The sequence below is a fragment of the Trematomus bernacchii genome, unplaced genomic scaffold (genome assembly GCF_902827165.1).
Source record: "Trematomus bernacchii unplaced genomic scaffold, fTreBer1.1, whole genome shotgun sequence".
NCBI lineage: Eukaryota > Metazoa > Chordata > Actinopteri > Perciformes > Nototheniidae > Trematomus > Trematomus bernacchii.
In genome coordinates, this window is record NW_022987612.1 from 567,899 (window position 1) to 583,226 (window position 15,328).

A 15,328-nucleotide genomic window follows, 5' to 3' on the forward strand; every position below is an offset into this window, starting at 1 on the left:
CATTAATGTATTAAATCGATGTTAATCCATGTGTGTGGATGTGGAATTAACGGATGTGACGTTGTGCGATGGCGTTACCAGGCAACAGCTTCGGTTCATGTTAATTTACAAACTCTTCAACTCGAACCGTAGTTATATTTAAAAACATTTTAGAAGGCCTCACGAAATACTTTAATGTAAATTTAAATTTAAATGTGAAGGAATGTGTGTATAACAAAATACATCCGTCAAAAACAATACTGGAAACAGACGTAGGCAAAATCCTCAGCTCGGTGATTCAATGGTTTAGCCGCAATGCACGTTGGGAAATGGTGTTTATGCGATGTGAAATCCGAAAACATTTTTAAAAAATAAAATAATACTTTATTCCGAGTGTGCTTGCTTTTCTCTTTGAAAGTCAAAGACTTCTAGACAAACAGGAAGAACTGCCGCCAAAACTGAAAACGTGACGTGGATCATAAATATATCAGCAATTAAACAACATCTTACATTTCTTTTCACACAATACGTCTCCTTGCAGTATCAATACTAATTCGGCTGACTTTTATATTTGATCCAATTGGTAGATAGACTGTATTTACACCATAACGGTGCACAGCTAGGGTTAAAAGGGACACCTAGTGGTTAAAGCACGTTATTGAATTTTATTATTATTATTAACTAACAGAATAAGAGACCTGACAGGTGATGGTCAGACCTGGCTGCACAGTCACAGAGGCTGGCAGTGTCAACTGTTCACACTTCACACCTGTACAAATAAAAAAAAAATTATATGACAGATTATCCTGTTAAACAGCAATATAATAAGTGTTGACTCGTGCAGAGAGAGACTCACTTCCAGCTGCCAGCAGCAGCAGCAGAGCTACAGAGAACATGATGATGATGATGATGATGATGATGACTCTGAGAAGACGTGAGCTCCTGATCCCCTTTAATCTCCACTGACAATATCCATTACTAAACAAAACAGCACACCTGAAATGTATATTTAAAGGAAACCTGTCATGCTATATTTAAATGATATATTGTAGGGCCATACCTATATAAGGTATATTTATACGTTTCTGTTTTCAAAATACCAAACAGATCATGCATTTTAGCCATGCCTCATTTCGCTCTATGTGCTGTTTGCTGTCTACGGGTCTGATTCTGCTGACCACGCCCCCCTGCAGGAGAGGGGAGACGTGCTCTGATCAGCTGCTGGGCTGTCAGAAGAGGGGGAGAAAAAGAGATCTCCGTCCTCCGTGTTTTATTATATAGAGTCGTTATTCATTTGTTTTAAAGCTCAATAAATAACAAAGAAGACCTTTGACCGGCACTTTTCTAATTTTGTCCGGAAGATTTAAACTTTAACGGACATCTTGACCGGCGAAACAAACTGAAACTGAAACTCTGCCGCACGGTCCCCTCGTTCCTTGGAAGAGGCGGAGAGGTGGGTGTTTGTCATCTGCTGGTGGACTAACCGGAGAGAATTACAGTGCTTTTTTGTAAGTCGCTTTTATCCAAAGCGACTTACAATTACCAATTACAGGGACATTCTCCCTGGAGTAACTAAGGACTAAGTGCCTTACTCAAGGGCACACTAGTGGTGGTGTTCCTGGCGGGATTTGAACTCACAACCTTGCGATCTTCAGCCCACCTCCACTATAGACAGTGTTACATTGCTATTATTATCCTTAAAATATATGTAAAACAAAACCACTTATGATCTTTTTATTTGAGTGGTTTACTAATGACAGTTAATTCTGTTTTTGCTATTGATGGTTTCATTTTTGTGAAAAATTATAAAATAATAAAATTCAATAACGTGCTTTAACCACTAGGCGTCCCTTTCTATCAGCTGTGCACCGTTATGGTGTAAATACAGCCTATCTACCAATTGGATCAAATATAAAAGTCAGCCGAATTAGTGTTGATACTGCAAGGAGACGTATTGTGTCACTTATTCAGTTTTGGCGGCAGTTCTTCCTGTTTGTCTAGAAGTCTTCTCATCAGGGCTCTATAAATAGAGAACTACGGCAGATATGTAATATTTAATGCAGCCGAACCGTGTATTACAATGCCGTTATGTGATGACTTCCAAAGAGAAAAGCAAGTACACTCGGATTAAAGTATTATTTATTTTTTTTTTTTTTAATTCGGATTTCACATCGCATAAACACCATTTCCCAACGTGCATTAAACCATTGAATCACCGAGCTGAGGATTTTGCCTACGTCTGTTTCCAGTATTGTTTTTGACGGATGTATTTTGTTATACACACATTCCTTCACATTTAAATTTTAATTTACATTAAAGTATTTCGTGAGGCCTTCTAAAATATTTTTAAATATAACTACGGTTCGAGTTGAAGAGTTTGTAAATTAACATGAACCGAAGCTGTTGCCTGGTAACGCAATCGCACAACGTCACATCCGTTAATTCCACATCCACACATATGGATTAACATCGATTTAATACATTAATGTAGCCTTTGTTTCTGCTAAAAGAGGTGTCGACCAGCTGGGGCAACAAGAAAATCGGCGAAATCGAGTGTGACTATTAAAAAATAAATCATTATATTAATAATTAATATTGACAATAACAACCGACCGTCGGCGTAGCATTTGCTTGGCATTTCCGGGTATTTCTCCACTGGTTGGGCCATGTTAACAATACCGTGTAACTGTCACGTTTGAAGGGACGAAATCGTGACATCTTCACGTCTCCCAGCATGGTAGATCGTCACATGTTCACGTCTTGCCGTGATACCGGGTTGGGTAAAGTTCCCGCTTCTCCGACCTATCTCACGCTCCATTGTCCCCGTCATTCGAGAACAACTACTACTTCACTTGGGGTAATTCCCTACTCATTATTATCTATTTAGGCTTATATCTCTTTTGTTTTTTCCCCTAAAGTACCAACTGGAATATACTTACTCTACGCTTTGTAAGAGCTTCAACGCTCAATCCGACAGCACTAGAGCGAGGAGGACCACACTGTGTACCGAGATGAAAGTGACCTGGTCACTGACCATCAACATTCAGTGTCTGCCCATCCGATCTGCTCCCACAAATGGTCTTTTCCATCATCGTTAAGATGACTGCCATATAAAGCTCAGGATATACAGACATGGCCTAAAACAAGCTTTTGCTCTATTTTCTAAAACAACGTCGCTCTGTGTCCTTTGACTGTACCTAAGAACTGTTAAAAATAATCAGATCTTTAGACAATGTAACATCTCTAGTACCTGCAAGTGCCATACGACCTCTGCGGATCCCCCAGAATGCAGCAGACTGACCAGTTTTCAACCTCTCTTAGTTCTCCCACACTACACAGCTCCTCCGCTCCCTTCACTGGCTGCACAAATCCACTTCAAGACCCTGGTACTGACCTACCGAAAATTGTGAAACAAGCTCCACATTGATATCAGGACAGCAGAAATTCTGCTAAACTCTCAGAGTGTACCTGCATTAAACATTACACATTCTTTCTGTGTCCCTGGGTATAAGCCGTCCTATGTGTGCACTGTGAATACTTGTACATGTTGGTTTGTACCTGTTCGTAGGGGGTGCAGGGTAAATAGGGGCCAAAAAGTAAGTCCTTGTAATTAATAAAATCTGCTCTATCACATTACAGTAATTGATACTGACTGGATCCATGCATGATCAAAGACAGTATTGTCAGACAGAAAGAGCCAATAAATCAATACAGGAGCCACCACCATCTTACACTAAGCATCATATCAGGGCGGCTGAGGCTAAGTGGGTCGAGTGCTGGACTTCGAATCAGGGGGTAGCAAGTTCGAGTTCCACTGCAGTCAGCATGTCGTTGTGTCCCTGAGACACTTCACCCCAAATTGTTCCTGTGGGGATTGTCCACAGTATTGAGTATGTAAGTCGCTTTGGATAAAAGAGTCTAACAAATGACATGTAATGTAATGTAATATCAAAACATAGATGGAAGAAAAGAGGAGGACCACAAAAAGAAATCCCACTCCAGGTTGCTTAGGAACATATGGCGAAGTGACGGAGCCTCATTAGAAAAGGAGATAACGTGATGCTCAAACACTTACCAGTGGAGCCTTGGAGAGACGATAGAAAAATGTGAGCTTCTTCATCATACGGAGCACTTCTTGTCATTGTGTATACAATACGCTCTAAAGTCAGCAGCACCGAGCTCTGCCAACATCATTTTCTGCTGCAGCTGCTTCCACTGACACAACTCTCTCCTTACGTGTTGTGTCATTGACTTGAATATTCAATGTTTATGTTATTTAAGGGTGACTCAAAGGAGTGATAAGTTCTCGCAGCAGAATCCTCATTGATGCACGGATTCTCTAAAGGACAGCTCAAGCGTTCAAGGTCAGGGTCTGACTGGGGTCCTTTGTTACATGGCATTTGACATTGTTAGTGTGAAAATAAAGCGATGAAAAGCAAATAGAAAACAGCAAACATGCTTTACAGAGGTGAAATATAGCCACTGGGAAAGTTTAAATAAGAAGCCTATGACATGTTTTTCCTGTTAACCCTTCTTCCAAATAATGTAAATTACATTAATTATGGGGTCTACAGGGGCCCGCAGCTCATATTGGAACCCTGCGCATATTAATCCAGCCATGGCCATTAGCAGGGTTGGGAAGGTTATTTTAAATATGTAATCCATTACAAATACTATTTGTAATCAGTAACCTCATCTGAGTATCAAAATATAAAAGTAATGTAACCTGATTACTTTCTTTTGTATTCTTTGGTTCTACTTCTGGAAACTTTAACTTCTTCCCTTGGGGGATGGACTCATTCCCTACTCATAATTATCTATTTTTGATTATATCTATTTGTGTTCTTTCCCCTCACGCACTAACCGGAGGATGCTTACTCACACCTTGTATGAGCTTCAACACTCAATCTGACAGCGTTAGAGCCAGGATACAAATGTGCCTGGAATAACTACTTTTGTGATAAAGGGATTTAAAATGTATCAAAAACAAAAGACTGAGGGTGGTTTTAACATTTACTACATGACAGTTCATTACTGATACATGCAACTGAGAGATTGAAAGAGAGAATGAGAGCTAACGCCAGCTAACTTACGTAGCTAGCTAGCTTGTGACAATTATAATATGAATTGATTACATTTGAGAACCTTTCTGAGCACTTCACAGTATTAGGGGAAGCTTCTCCATAGACAAAGTTAAAACAATTATTTTAAGTTCAGTGGATGAGACACAAGAGCTTGACCACATGTTCCCCACATTACTAGCTAACGGTATCAATGCTAACGAAAGCTAGTTGGCACATTTTAAGCTCCTAAATAGCATAGACCTTACTTGCTAAATATTTGTGAGCAATATATCAATGAAAGTATATCAATATACAGTGGCGGCGCCAGGGCCGGCCCATAGCACTGGCGTTATAGATGTTTGCCTAGGGCGCCAGATCTGGGGAGGCGCTGCGCTGGTAGCTCTGGGAGGGGAAAAAAAATGTTTGACCGTTGGTGCTCATCCTAATTTTCAGCTAAAATCTCGCCTAGGGCAGCAAATTGTCTAGAGCCGGCCCTGGGCGGTGCCAGGGTATGGCTAGGGTAGGCTACAGCCATACCAAGAAATGGCTTAGCCCCACCATGAAAAATGATGTTAAAGTAAGCAAATAATAAGCAAAATGCTAAATGTTGAGAACACGGCATGCGAAAATATACGGGTCCTGTCCACAACACACAAACTGATCCTGCTGTAACAACAAGTGCACGTTACTGATGCAATATGGTTGAGACCATTCGGGCTTATGCTAGAAGAGGGGTGCAAGGAATAGTCTAAGTAGTGGGGGAGTTTTATACACTAAAGGTGTGGAAATTCTCTGGCGTTATAATATCAGCGCGGCCGCGGTCAGATCAAAATGCCTCCGAATGCAATTTGAATAGACCTACAATCAATCAGAGCAACGAAACGTTGGGTCTGCGTCATGCCCAAGCGGCAAACTCTGGGGAAGAGCCGGGACGCCAATACGGAAGTGCCACAAACTGCAGTTCATATATTGGCCGATAGGCGATGACTGCAGAAAGGAGCAATTTCCATAGACCCCCATGTTAAAATGCCCAATTTTACAGCAGAAAAAAACATGTTTCTACGCCTGGATGCAATAAATATTATTATAGATATAGTTAGATTCCACCTTCATGATTATGAATCTGTGAGTGAATTGTTTTCTAACGCGACCCTTTTATTTATATTAGGTCTTAAAGTTTTTGCATAAATTAGGGCGTGGTCACTTTGATGGACAGGTACGTGCCTCACTGTCAGCTAACAGCAACTTGTCCACTCTGCTAGGCTACAACGTTAGTTAGTTGTAGTTACTGTACTTTACCCTTTAGCCGTGTTCGTGGTGATTGTGCCTTTTTAGGGAATATTGTTACAAATACCAGACAATTAAAATGTCGTGCTGTGCGCTTCAATGTACTAACAGAACTTCCAAGAAGTCTAAAATGATAATATTATACATGTTAACCCCGTTAGCAGGTGTTTGTGTGCTTGTTAGCTTAGCTTGTTATGTAGCTTATTAGCCAGCTAAGGACGTAACCCTGTATACATGTATACATATATATATACAGTTTAGTTTATGATTCAGCCTTGGGTAAGACTTTTATAGTATATGGCTATGACGCCCCAACACAGTCTCACGGCATTTCGTGTTATAGTCACGAAATTAATCTATTGATTCGTGTTCACCAACACGGTTTCGCCATTTTTTTCATGTCACACAGAACGATTTTAAAAGCAATGTAAATAATAACAAATTAGAAGGAAAAAGACATTTAAAAAAATACAGATTTAAGTATTCTGACACAGAACGATTTTAGAAGCAATGTATTTATATTGGTAATATGTTTCGTGCCTGCACCAAATAATAACAAATTAGAAGGAAAAAAAGATGACATAAAATACAGATTTCAGTATTCTGAGGCTCTGAGCCCCATTTATTTTCCTCACTGACGGCAAAAAAACTCAGACATTATACAATTTAAAATAAAAGGGATAGGGTTAGGCTTAGGGTAAGATATTGAGTAAGAACATGTTTTTATGAACCACACAGCTTCTGGTCTTCCAAGACCCGACCGGACAAAAAGACGTGTTGCAGGCACGAAACATACTACCAATAGAAATACATTGCATTTAAAATCGTTCTGTGGGACACGAAAAAAATGTGAAAATCGTGTTGGTGAACACGAATCAATAGATTAAATTAATTTCGTGACTACACGAAAATTAAAACACGAAATGCCGTGAGACTGGGTTGGACGCCCATAATGCTAAACGGGAGCAAATGTTAAAAGGGGACCCAATTATCCCAGTGGTGGCCGCCGGAGGGGCTAGCTCCAGCCGGCGTCCAGCTCCAGCCGGCGTCCCGGAGCCCCCTGCGGATCCGTTAGCTCCGGGCGGTGGAGTCCGGCGTTATAACTGGAGATCAAGGAATGCAGCGAAACGCGGACTTGGTTCGCCTGCAGCCCGCTGTAGTATTAGCTAAATAAATTATGTTGAACAAGGCTTATTAAGCTGAACATCGCCACAATTGTTCTGCTATGTATCGGTACTTCTTTTATTTTATTAACGTGATGACAAGCATTAAGAATAACAAAAAATAGCTAATTCTCTTGCAGAGTGTCTCGTTTGATTATGAATGTAACGTTTATATAGGGGAACTACACTGTTTTATCAAAACCAAAGTGCCACGCAGTAACTTGGTATGCATGTATTTCATGTTAGCTTAGCTTCTTAGCCTGAGCTAGCTCTGTTTACTTCCAGTTCGGAGGCAGCAGGTCCTGCCTCGGCTCCGCCTCTTTGCCCTTATTTGGAGCAGACGGCAGTTAGACTCTGACGTCGCTGTCGAGCCGTTAGTGGCCGACTCCGCCTACTAAGGGCTTCTCGGCAAGTCTGCAGATTCCTATGGGTGACGTCACGGACACTACGTCCATTTATATATAGTCTATGGTCATGCCTTACTGATTGAGATCAATCGGAACAGCCGTTCAGTATCCCCATTGGATCTTCAACGTGTACTATCATACGTCACGTTCACAGTGATCCCTTTTTATTTACTACAAGACAAATGTGCCGTTTTATTTCATACAGTTCCATTTTGATTGAGACAGGGAAATAATCTAAACCTCATGCGTGGCGTTTCACTGTCAAGGGGGGCGATATAGCGTGTATGTAATTACATTGCAAATACTGACTTGAGCCCCACCACTGTATGGGTTAGCCCTACCATAGATTACACAACAAAAATACTCTGGCGCCGCCACTGGCAATATATAATGAAAATGTCGAGGGCATGCGTGTTGTGTATGCGTGCAATTTCGTTTGCATATGTTTTTTCACCAGGGCTTCAGTGTTCGCTGCTGTGGCAAAAAACACAAAGAGAGAAAGGGAGGGTAATGGTACAGGGAATATATTGATTTGTAAAAAAAAAAAGTACATTTGAAAAACAGGAAGGAAAAAGGGCAGGTGCTCAAGCCCCCTTTGAGGTCTATCTGGCTGTTTAAATCTGGTTCCACTACACTCAAGTGGGCAGTGGCGGCCGGTCCATAGGGGCGCTAGGGGCGCCGCCCCACCTCTTCCCATATTAAAAAAAAAAAAAAAAATATATATATATATTTAAAAAAAAAAAAAAACATTTTTTTTTTTTTAATGAACAAGGTAAATATTATATAATTGGTATCAGTAAAATGTATAATCTACAATAAAATCTCGTTTAAAATTGTGTTACGATGTCTAAAGTTACTGATAAGTCACATGTTTCCTGCCTGGCCTTGCCCGTGTACCTTCTCTCGTCTGGGCGCTAAGAGAGGAGCCCTCAACCAGTGCAGCAGCAGCCACTAGCAGCTGACTGTTGCTATCTGTAACGTGTAAACTATGCCGCGAAAACATAATTTCAGCCAATCAGCGTCGTCAAATATGATGGTCACAGGGCTCCTACGTGAGCGCCCGGTGCAGTCTGTGAGTTGTTTGGACTCGTATCCAAGGAGACAAAACAGGAAGCTGTCATACACTCTGGAAGCTACAGCTAATGAAAACTCCGTTTTTGACATAAAAATGGAATTATGGATCATCAATCATTTTTCAAAGTGACAGACACATTGGATTAACCTTCAGCTGCGTTTTTCTCGTTTTTGATCAGAATTGTTATTCTGCAAAAGGTGAGCATATCTCCATGTGTTGCTACCTAAAGCTATGTCGTGTGATGTCTGTATTTGCTTCCCCTGTCGCGAGTTCTGATCGCTCAGTGATGATACTTATATTTCTAGAATCAGTGGCGGCTGGTGGAAAATATTTTAGGTGGGGCTGTGGAAATGGTGATCAAACAATACTAGAGGGGTCCGGGGGGATGCTCCCCCGGTAATTTTTTTTGAGAAAAGACCCCTTAAATCATGACTTCTGGTGATGTTAGAGGGGGGGAGGGGAGAAGGACAATTTGAGGCTTAAAAATATGAGAAGACTGATCAATACCTCCATAACTTCAGTGTGGTTAGCTATGAATCTTCCAAAACTTCCAAACACCTTGTCCTGGACATAGTTTCTACAGCATAAACTGTGCAACAGTACAGTAGGCCCACACAAACTGCAGAACACCGGGGCTTTGGGAACACTGATTTAATTCCCATTTAACCTGTTAAGGGGCTTTTTTCCCCCGTTTTTTTTCTCACGAAACTGTGTCTCAGGGCTTCTTAAAATGTAATAAACTATTCATGTGTCCTATTCAGAGGAAACGCATCTAACTGATGATATGAACCATGTTTACCGAAACAAAACACAAGTCTCACAAGAAGCGTCTAAATGAGCCCTGAGCGAAAAAATGCTAACGCACTCTAGGTATAAATCAATCGATATACTTATCGGATATGCACAAACAAGCTTACAAACTGAGATTCCACATATTCTAGAAATATAAGTATCATCACTGAGCGATCAGAACTCGCGACAGGGGAAGCAAATACAGACATCACACGATGTAGCTTTAGGTAGCAAAACACGGAGATATGCTCACCTTTTGCAGAATTCTGATCAAAAACGAGAAAAACGCAGCTGAAGGTTAATCCATAGGTTAATCCAATGTGTCTGTCACTTTGAAAAATGATTGATGATCCATAATTCCATTTTTATGTCAAAAACGGAGTTTTTAATAGCTGCTAATGGTAGCTTCCAGAGTGTATGACAGCTTCCTGTTTTGTCTCCTTGGATACGAGTCCAAACAACTCACAGACTGCACCGGGCGCTCACGTAGGAGCCCTGTGACCATCATATTTGACGACGCTGATTGGCTGAAATTATGTTTTCGCGGCATAGTTTACACGTTACAGATAGCAACAGTCAGCTGCTAGTGGCTGCTGCTGCACTGGTTGAGGGCTCCTCTCTTAGCGCCCAGACGAGAGAAGGTACACGGGCAAGGCCAGGCAGGAAACATGTGACTTATCAGTAACTTTAGACATCGTAACACAATTTTAAACGAGATTTTATTGTAGATTATACATTTTACTGATACCAATTATATAATATTTACCTTGTTCATTAAAAATAAAAATAAAAATATATATATTTTTTTTAATATATTTTTAATTTTAATTTTAATTTTTTAATATGGGAAGAGGTGGGGCGGCGCCCCTAGCGCCCCTATGGACCGGCCGCCACTGTCTAGAATATGTGGAATCTCAGCTTGTAAACTTGTTTGTGCATATCCGATAAGTATGTCGATTGATTTATACCTAGAGTGCGTTAGCATTTTTTCGCTCAGGGCTCATTTAGACGCTTCTTGTGAGACTTGTGTTTTGTTTCGGTAAACATGGTTCATATCATCAGTTAGATGCGTTTCCTCTGAGTAGGACACATGAATAGTTTATTACATTTTAAGAAGCCCTGAAACACAGTTTCGTGAGAAAAAAAACGAGGGAAAAAAGCCCCTTAACAGGTTAAATGGGAATTAAATCAGTGTTCCCAAAGCCCCGGTGTTCTGCAGTTTGTGTGGGCCTACTGTACTGTTGCACAGTTTATGCTGTAGAAACTATGTCCAGGACAAGGTGTTTGGAAGTTTTGGAAGATTCATAGCTAACCACACTGAAGTTATGGAGGTATTGATCAGTCTTCTCATATTTTTAAGCCTCAAATTGTCCTTCACCCCCCCCTCCCCCCCTCTAACATCACCAGAAGTCATGATTTAAGGGGTCTTTTCTCAAAAAAAATTACCGGGGGAGCATCCCCCCGGACCCCTCTAGTATTGTTTGATCACCATTTCCACAGCCCCACCTAAAATATTTTCCACCAGCCGCCACTGCAAGTGGGCATACAAAAACAATATTACTGCAGATATCAAAGCCATATCCAGTACTCTGTTCTTTTACTCAAGTAAAAGTACCTATAGAACATGTTTTGAATACTCTGCTACAAGTAAAAGTCCTGCATACAAAATCTTACTTAAGTAAAAGTATAAGCATCAAAATAATATTATAGTAACAAAATTACTTTCTGAAAATGGCCCATCAATTATCATATAATATTAAATTAATTAATTAAGATTATTAATATAGTAATGATTTCATTACAGCTGGTAAAGGTAGTGCTCATGTGTAATTACTTTAAATACCGCTGGCTGCATGATATTTTACCCCATGATTATATATAATTATGGGTTAAAAAGTTACATGCCAATGTTTAATTTGTAAGTTGATTTATATTTTGTATTATAAATCAGCATTAAAATACTCAAGGAAAGTACATTAAAATTGTATTTGAGTAGGCCTACAGTACTTGAGTAAATGTACTTCACTACATTCCACCATTGACCAGATCTAAATCCCTCATTACGCATCATGTCCATATTTGGATCAGTGTTCATGTCTCATGTCATAGCCTACTTACTATACTTGACTGAAAAAGAGGAAAAAGTTTGTTTATGGACCTCGGTGTGATTTACAGCCCCAGGTTTAATCGCGGCCCCAGAGACGGAGTGATGATGATGATGGTGATGCGCGGATGGGATGAGCTGCGCTGCTGCCCCTAAACCTTCCCTGTGTGGGCGTTAAGAACTCTTGAAGCGGTGAGGCGCTAGGACTATTCACGCAGTATATTTCCCTCCCATTGGTCCCTTAATAGAAGCTGCGCTGCTGTGACACAGCCAAGTCTCCGGCGATAAAAAGAAAAGGCGACGCGCCGCGCAGGAGAAACGCAGAGTTGGAGGGTGGACTTCTGATGGTGGATGCTCCTCTGCGAGACTTACAACGACTGGAAGTATCTATCCAACTCCTGAGGTACTGACTTCATTTATCATTTATTTTCTCTTTGCTTTAAATTAAGACTTTAAACTTTTTTCTCTGATTGGTGTTAAAATGATAAGAAAAAGACTCCAGTGTGCCATAACGCATTGCACACGGGTCTCCACGAATGGAGTTACTATAGAAACTGAGTCAATTAAGAGTGTTTTTTTTAAAGAAATTATTTCCACGATAAGTTATCTCATGAATTGTAGTACTCAAAACTGTGAAAACTGAACGACCTATGGTGTTTTTCCCTTTGTGTGTGTGTGTCAGGGATCTGGTGAAGAATGGAGTGGTATGTCCTGGTGCTGATGCTGAGCCTGCCGCCCTCCATCCACGCAGATTGCTCTTCCCAGTGTCACAAATGTGTGCAGCAGATCATCAGCCCCGGCGCCTTCAGCAGCATGGTGAGACACCTTCACACGGAGCTCACATCCGAGAGAAAGTAGCTTGAAAAAAATATTCTCTGTTTGGCAGCAAAAGCGTAAACTTAATTTGGGACGAATTCTCACTATTTGGAGACGATAGTCATTTAAAATGTCTCCATATATTTAATTTGTCTCTTCCAAGGTGTTATCGTTAGTTCAGCACAGGCAACACCTTTCCTGATTATTTTAACTTTAAGGACCGTTAAATAATATTAAGTGATATCACCACTTCCTTTATTGGCACTTAATAGCCTAGTAACAAAATAAAAACCTAATTGATTAACTTTACACAACCCGTATTATAGCCATCAAAACGTATACATTTACTCATTACAGACTCTGGCAAATAAGGATATAAGTGTTTTTTTGTATTATTATTTTGTATATGTTTTTCATTTCCTTAATCCTTAAATTACAAATGCCACATTTGTCAGGGTCAGTAAATATTATCGATTACATCTTAGTTTTTAATCTGTTACTCATGATGCACAAATGAAAAGATAATAGCACTTAAGGGGTTTTAAAGGTCCATAATGGGAATCAGGAAAGGTGTGTTTCGGGCTAACGGACAAACCTATGAAATGTATTAATCAAACCAAAAAGGTGTAAATGTGACACAGAGGGGTATACCATGTCTCACTGGGTACACGGACATGTGCACAGATTGTGGGTTTACTCTGTTTCTCTGTGCGTCCTGCAGTCGTGCGGTGCGGAGTGTGTGGGGGGGCTGCAGAGCTGCCAGCCGGCTCCCGCGCTGGCGGACTTCAGGCAGGATGAAGGCGCGGAGGAGGAGGAGAGCCAGCAGGCGGAACTGGTCAAGCGCTACGGAGGCTTCATCAAGAGGATCGACAAGAACAAGAAGAAGATGTTGGGCTCCCCGTGGCGCGACAATTACATCCTGGAAGCCGAAGCACTGCCCAAGAAATACGAGGACTTGTTGAAGAGGCTGGGGGAGAAGGATGCGGACGGGCCAGATGCGCCGGAGCACCAGATGCTCCATAAACGTTACGGCGGCTTTTTACGCAAATTCGGCCCCAAGTCAAAGAGGAGTAGCTCCGCGGAGCAGGAGAGCCAGGAGCCCGAGGAGGTGCAGAAGCGCTACGGGGGCTTCATGAGGAGGATCCGGCCAAAGTTGAACAACCTGAAGTGGGACAAGCGTTACGGAGGCTTTCTGCGCCGCCACTTCAAAATCTCTGCGCGCTCAGTGGAGGAGCCGTACTACTCCTATGATGACTTGAGCCTATAGATGCTGCAAACTATGAGAACTCGTGCAGGTTCACTTGAAACGCCACCATGTATCCAGAATGATCATATGCCTGCCCATGTTGCTTTACTCGGTTGCCTTCTGTGTAACTCATCTCCGTGTTATTGCCATCATCGTCTATCATTCAATAAAGGATGCTTGTTTATTAAACTATGAATACTACCATGTTCCTGTTTGACCAACAAGTTAGAAGGGAATCCTGATTTACCGAGTTCAGCCTCAGGGCGCAAAGCCCCATCCTGCCAAACTCCATCCAGAATTTGGTGATTTTATATGTTCTTATTTATCGACACGACACGCCTATAAAATGTCGCTGTTAAATGCGGCATGCACCATTCACTGATTGACACTTTTAATGCAACTTTAATTCAAGAATTGGTGACATTTAATTCAATATGTGTGTAATGGGTTACTTTGTTGCCATACAAATCCATTCGTCCATCCTCATAACTGACGAACACTTATTTCCTGATGCGAGTTTGAAGATAAAACGAATACAAATCTCTAGAAATTTGGGATATTCAAGTTGATCGATCACTTTCTTAGAGTGAGCCATTAGCTGGCAAAGCAAATAAATATGGAGTGCAAAATGATTCATATTTTACTATCCGACTGATTTAAACTAATATGGTTTTCCCTTTTCTGTATAGGATAACTTCTCAAAATTCTTCCAAAATGATCATGTGCCTTTTCTCTCTTGAGTTTGTAATTCTAAATCGTTCTACTAAAATGAAAACAATTATTTAAAAGATTAGCCTACTTGTTTTTCTGTGATCCAAAACAAATCAGATTTTTGTGCAAATATTCTAAGAGTTAGTTGTCAGAGGATCTAGATACCAGAAGCTCAAACCTGACCCATCTGAATCTTATACATCCATGATCTGAATCCACTGGAGAAACAGAAGCGCGTCACAGTGCTGACAGTGAGGCTGTGGCGCCATCTTGTGGGCGAAGGGAAGAAGTGTCAAGCGAAGTCCCACAGCTTCTACAAGATAAAAACTCACTCAATAAAAACGTAATACTCAGAAACACACAAATAAATACATTTGAAAAGTGTCAAGTCCCATGCTTCTACTGGATGAAACTCATTCAGAAAAGAATAATAATAATTACAATAATATTAATACATAAAATGTGTCAAGTGTCAGGTAAAGTCCTAATGCTTCTACAGGATAAAACCAACTCAGTAAAAAATAGAAACTCAGTGTGTAAACGTTTAGCACAATAACCTTCCAGCTGTGAGACTCACGGCTGCTGCTACTCACTCAGCCTGGACTGTGAGAGGATCTTTAGAACAAACACACGACATAAAGGGAACTGATAGAGGACTTATCATATCTCCTTATTGATTAGAATA

General features: G+C 40.8%; 1 protein-coding gene across 1 annotated transcript; it reads left to right on the plus strand.

Moving 5' to 3' along the window:
* The first annotated feature begins 12,187 nt into the window (after nucleotides 1-12,187).
* On the plus strand, nucleotides 12,188-14,116 carry pdyn (prodynorphin). Its single transcript, XM_034132048.1, has 3 exons — nucleotides 12,188-12,273; nucleotides 12,553-12,686; nucleotides 13,408-14,116. The coding sequence occupies exons 2-3, from the start codon at nucleotides 12,567-12,569 to the stop codon at nucleotides 13,951-13,953; spliced, it is 666 nt and encodes a 221-aa protein (XP_033987939.1). The 5' UTR covers nucleotides 12,188-12,273; nucleotides 12,553-12,566; the 3' UTR covers nucleotides 13,954-14,116.
* The last annotated feature ends 1,212 nt before the right edge of the window (nucleotides 14,117-15,328 follow it).

Bases quoted from the DNA above. Each gene is read 5' to 3' on its own strand.
- pdyn (XM_034132048.1), top strand. From the start codon at position 12,567: ATGGAGTGGTATGTCCTGGTGCTGATGCTGAGCCTGCCGCCCTCCATC. The intron at 12,687-13,407 runs GTGAGACACCTT...TGCGTCCTGCAG, and splicing joins CCGGCGCCTTCAGCAGCATG to TCGTGCGGTGCGGAGTGTGT.